This window comes from Limulus polyphemus, unplaced genomic scaffold (assembly GCF_000517525.1).
Source record: "Limulus polyphemus unplaced genomic scaffold, Limulus_polyphemus-2.1.2 Scaffold2332, whole genome shotgun sequence".
Classification (NCBI taxonomy): domain Eukaryota; kingdom Metazoa; phylum Arthropoda; class Merostomata; order Xiphosura; family Limulidae; genus Limulus; species Limulus polyphemus.
The window spans coordinates 58,937-65,224 of NW_013667942.1; the positions used below are offsets into that span (position 1 = coordinate 58,937).

General features: G+C 28.1%; 1 protein-coding gene across 6 annotated transcripts in view; it reads left to right on the forward strand.

Annotated features, from left to right (window-relative positions):
• The window catches only part of LOC106466648 (E3 ubiquitin-protein ligase RAD18-like), a 103,408-nt gene that overhangs the window by 20,593 nt on the left and 76,527 nt on the right, over positions 1-6,288 (forward strand). For all 6 annotated transcript variants that reach the window (XM_022394701.1, XM_022394702.1, XM_022394703.1 and 3 more), the window contains 2 exons: positions 2,060-2,132; positions 3,593-3,660. In XM_022394701.1, coding sequence (XP_022250409.1) covers positions 2,060-2,132; positions 3,593-3,660 — 141 coding nt within the window. The remainder of the gene's footprint in view (positions 1-2,059; positions 2,133-3,592; positions 3,661-6,288) is intronic.

The window sequence follows — 6,288 nt, forward strand, 5'->3', positions numbered from 1 at the left end:
TATATATATATATATATATATGATTATTGTGAATTATATTCCACACTACTTTTTTTTTTGCTAAAACAACACATGAGATGTTTAAATATCATACACCGTACAACTATATAAATCGAAACATTCTTTCACTTTTAGATGTGTTAGATTAATGAGTGTAACTACTACCATGTTGAATTATGAGTAAATTTCATATATAGGATAAAAATGCATGGTCCTTTTCAGTTTGGTGTTCAAGCATTTAGGTGCATAAACCTTTAATCAGATATGTAAACATATTTGAAACATACTTTCTCTAGAGTTAAAATGCAAACACCAAATATGCTTTTTATTTTTATTCAAATTTAAACCACTGTGTGATGTAGCTGTATACTATGCTGTTATGTAATATTTTTATAGCCACTTACATGAAACTCATGTTTCATGCATGTTTGTTTTACAGTCCACACACATTCTGTGACTCAAGCTTTATTTACATTTCTGTTTCATTACTATTTATTTCATAAAATAAATAATTGCATCATAATAAGAAATTTGTATTCAGTATTATGCCAGTTATTCTATTTTTATGCACCCATATTTTAATTTATTTTTTATCTATTTCATTCCAACAATGGTACATATAAAATGAGCATGAACTTTGTCTAAGCTCTAACAGTAGGCCTAACATCATCATGCACTAGCTTATTTTGCAAAATAATTTTTGCTGCAAGATAACTTGTATATCGTCAAAACTATTACAAACAGACAGCATTTATCTTAACATATTTATAAATCATACCTCTGCACTTCTCTTTGAAATTATATTAAGATATCCCAAATTAGCCTTTGCTGATCTGATGTCCATTTGCCAGAGCGTCATATTCTTCATGAAATTTTTTCCTACAAGGAATGAAAACACACTGTATTGATAACTAATAAAGTGAAATAAATAAGTAATCAGAGGAATCAATAAAATTAAGTTGTAACCTCTATATAGGATATGAGCTGAACAAAACCCAATTACAATTTGATTATTTGAACCTGTAACCAGGAGCAGACTTCCGACATACTGGCTAAATCTTTAAAAATTTAAAGTCCATATAAAGAAAAAATAGAGTGAACAGATTGTGAGAAAGAAAATTGTAGAACAAGAAGTGCATCTAGTTGAATTACATTGTCTTTGTCATTATTTAGTTAATTTACTGCTTTTCAACTACTTGAGTTATAAATAAGCAACAAATATGTGTAGAAAGCACAGATTAGTAGCTATGTTTCATATGTAGATGAGGTTTATCTATTTGGACAAGAAATTTGAATTTGAAACACAGACAAGAAATTATATTTGTGGAGCAAATAATCTAAATGAGGGATAGCAGTTTAGATTGAAATATTTTCTACACTATCGAAAATAGATTATAATAAATCTTAACTTCAAAATAAAAGCTGAAATATTGTGTTTTTACATCACTGGAAATAATAATTGATTTAGACTTTTTTTCTTAGTTCTGATGATAATATTGTATAATGATTGACTTCTGAATTAGCAACAGCTGAACATAGGGGAATAAAGTGGTCTCATAAAACATTGCCAGGTGGTAAATTCTGATACCAATAAAACTATAATGCAGTGCTAATACAATAAATGATAAATGAAGATAGTCTGTATTTACAGAGAGAACTAATTGATCGATTCGTACATATTACTACTACTACAGATTAATCTTTTATGTATATTATTTAGCAGACAGTGAAATGTTTTATTTGTAGATGGTTTGAATGGTTAAAATTGAAACGAGTGATCTGGACATGTAACATCCTTGAGTGGTTTGATAAAAGTAACTGTAATGAAAATATCTGGTCTCCATATTTTCATGTTTTCAACTCCAACAGTATGAAGTGAAACTAGTATGTCATTTGTTTATGTTTTTAAAATGTCTTATGATGGAAAAGATAATTTCTTGTCTTGACATTTCACAATCATATTTATATTTTTTGGCATAATCATTGGTTCAACTCACCTTTTGAAATATGAAGTTAATAATATGTTAAAAATTAAACTCGCTACTTGATGTTTTTACAGTCTCTTATTAAACGACATAAGGCATTTGTGGTTCTATACAATTCTGAGTGTGATGCTCTGCAACCTTTACCAGGTAAGATTTTTTTGCACTATTATAAATGTTATAATTATTATTTTTTGGTATAATTCAGAGATATTATTTTACAATTTCTTGAATCTGGTTATATCAAATGTTAGATGTACCATTATGGAAGTGCCAGATCTGGAAAATATGTAAAATGTAGGACTAGTTCCAGATATGGTGACTGCAAAATATCAAATATGATTTTATTTTAATGAGAAATCCAGATCAAGCCATACATGAAAATGTTTGTGAATTAAATGAATTCTGTTTTTGATGTTAAATGCTGATTTCCAATGTTATTGTTAACTTTACATTTCTATGAAGTATTATTGGTAAAGGATGTTAAGATATTTACTCCTTAAACCCGAGCTAATGCTGCTAAAGTCTGACCAAAAATCCTGATTTACCTATTGGACAGTGATAACATCCAATAACATTTATGTTTCTTTGGCTGAAAACTAATCCAAACCATGTTATTATCCACAAAATTATGGAAATTGAAGTTTTATAAAGTATGGTGATAATTATTAGGAAATCATGGAAATAATTCCGGCAGAATGAGCAAAAAATTACGGGCTTAAAGAGTTAATAATATATTGAAAACTACCTAATTTTCATTCTTATAATGCATATAATACCTCTAGATTTTCAAGTGTTTCTTCACTCTTTCTCTGTTTTTCCTATTTCATACATAGCTCCTGTTTGATGTTTAAGTTCTTTCCAATATCTCCTCTTTTCCATGAGGATTTTAAAATTCTGTAGGAAATATAAAATTTGAATTCCTGTTTTAGCTGTAACAAATAACCACATGAACATGTAAATATCCTTTTTCTCCATTATGGAATGAAAATTTAAGAAACTCGGTACATTAATTGTTTAAGACAAAACTAGATATAGACTCAAATATTATATCTGACTTCCATTTCTATAAAGAAACAAGTTTTCAGTGTTAATGTCATGTTTTTTTATTGGTTTATCTATACTTTAATGGGATAGTAAAAAAAATGTTATATCTTAAATCCATGTACTACTGACAGTAGTAATAGTAGTAACTGTTAGTGATACTTACTAAATGTGCTAGATTTGAGTCATTTTTGCTTGCTTTATAGACATACTTTTACTGTCTCTTACATTTGTATTAAGTTTCTAGTCTATTTTCAACTTAACCAGGATACATTAATCCTTAATCTAGCTAACATATAAAACTAATAACCACATGATTAAAAGACTAATGTTAAAACTTGGAAAACTTTGGATACTAGTAGTAGTATTACTTTAGCTTAAAAATATTGGTATAATCTAGGCTTTAAAAAATATGTATAGTTATCTAATGTCCAAGTAAACTAAAACACAGGTTTGTGATCCCTGTTTATACTAAAATAAATGTGTGTGTGTTCAAGAAATGTTCAAAAATATACACTTCTTATGTAGCATTTACCTTTTTACAGTTTATATGTTTTCTTCCTTAGTATTGGAGATCATTAAGAAAGTTGAAGAACAAGAAAAAGAAGAAAAGGTCCAGGCTACAGTTACGTCAGTAAGGAATTCTTTGGAATTAAAAGTTTTGTAGTGTATAGATTCAATTTGATTATTTGATTTGTTTCAGCACAAAGCCACACAATGGGCTATCTGCACGTATATTTTAGAACAGTTTTGAAAATATTAAAAAACCTACTTATATTCAAACGTCAGTGTTTCAAAAATGCCACGCTAGATATAGATGCCCAAGACAAATATATAATTGAACCCAGGCATGTATTTTTTTTATTACAACTTTCTTGACTAAACCAACAAACTTCAGTCTGAACTCTCTCCATTGCTAGTAAAATTAGGTCACTACTCAGTGATTGTAAATGTATTATGATCATATCTACATGTCTGACTCACTTGTATTATTATAATGTTCTTTTAATTGAACTTGCATGTACTTGAGTAATGAAAATATTAACTATTATCTTCCCTGTAGTAACACAAAATTTAAATCCAGTGTTTTTACATGGATGAAAATACACTGTCTTCCTACTTTCAAATACTTTATATTTTATCATGCGTTGTACAGTAACTTATGCAGTTAGTTAGTGTCCCTGCCAGTTGCTGATTATGCGTGTCTTGTGTGTTAAAGAAATGTTTACCAGCTGAGCTCTCTTTTCATAAAATGAAACAATTAAAAACAACAGTCTTGAGAGTTAATGACTGGATTACTAAATATTTAAAGAAAATCAAAATTAATATTTTCAATTGGAAGCTAATTGGACAGTAATGTACATTACTGATTTTACTAGAAAAAGGACAAAACTATACAACCATGAAATAGGTCATTTAATTACCTAAGCTTAAAAAGTGAAACATTGTTAAAACATAAAAGCATTTCAAATTTTTTCTAGAGAGGTATCGGATGGTTACTATTGGAGATTGATTGTTGTTTTAGGGAAAATCATTTTTTGAAACGGGATAAATATGAGTTGTTTATTTAATGACAAAGTAGTTTATTATCAGGAGTATTAAAATAAACATCACGTAATATCCTTTAAGCATAGGTCAAATATATTATAAACATTGTTCTATTCTCTGTAACTTTTATGTCATAGTATTATGTTGTAAGCATAATTTGAGGTTAAAATGATTATTATTAATAATAATACTACATGTCAATAATTTAACATTATGGCTGAACAAATTGGAATTCTTATTTCCAGGCTAAGTATTAAAAGCAAATTAAATGCAGACTACTTTTATAGTCTCAATGAATATACATTATATTTAGGGTTAAAATATCTAGTCAAGTAAATTTTTTCCTTACTTGCCCAATTGGCCAAATACTTTTTTTTGAAGTTTTTCATGCCCTTAGCCCATATCTGTATTAGCACTAAACTTTCAAGATTTAAATCAGCAATTTTGTAATTTCATTAGTTAAGAAAAAAATCTACAAATAGTTCAGAATATTAACCTTTTAACTTAGGGTCAGAAAAATCCCATGCACCAAGATACATGAATGTTAAACCCCAATTGTTGTTTTTATTATAAGTGTATTTCCATTTTACTTATACAGCTGAAAATAAGCACAATCTATTGCTGTGATATATTAAAGACTAGCAAAGACCTGCAAAACATTTGTGATCAAATTAATATCTTTATTGCAACAGTACTTCTTTAAATACAGGATTTCTAGAGTGATACAAAATAATTCTAATTGACACTGAAATCTATAAGTCCACTTGTCTTATTCCTAACATTAGTTAAGCCTTTATTAAGTATGGCCGATTTTTGATAAAGAGATAAATTAACACTGTAACTTGTGTACGTTTTTTGCTTTAGTTCAGTTAGGGCTAAACCTTACCACACTTAATACTATCAATAAATAATAATCTAATATTATTGTACGACCTCACATTAGACATTTTTAAAAACTGATAAGCTTTTAACTTGTTGTATAAAATGTCTACTAAAGTATATTTACGTCTTTTCTGGCGTAACTTGACAATTTAACAAAGATACGTTTTCATATACAAGTCTAATTATAAGTTTGTAATTTTTTATAACTAGATACTAATTACTAGCTAGTTATGTAATAAATAAAAATAGTTATTAATTAATAATTAAATTTAGGTGATTGTACAGGCTACTAACCATGATAATGATCCAATATCTTTGAATATTTTTCTCATGACAGAGTTTCTGGAAAGCCTTAAAAAGTCTTAAATTGGTTTTTGTATTTTTAAAGCCTTGAAAATTCTCAACTATGTTTAAAAAGGTCTTAAGCTAATCATAGGCTAAAATGAGATGTTTAAACTCTAACTAGACATATATATATGTATATATATATAATGAAATAAATAGCTTCAATACTATTAATTACATTAATTGTTAATAGGCGATTAAAATCAGCACTATAAAGCAATAATGAGCTTAATATTAAATAAGCATTAAGAAGATTTTAGTGAAGAATTCATTGTTAATCCTAGTTGTCACCTTAAAGTCTTAACAGATAATGCCTGTGGTAATAGCTCACAAATGTGTTGGGGATAACCCATCTACCAGACAAAATCCAAATGCTGATGTTAAACTAGCCAGCAAGCATGAACAATCAATTAAAGGTGTGGAGTTGAGTGCTTACACCCACAACGTCTCAACTCCTACTGCCTTTCACTGTCTGCAGCCAATTGTG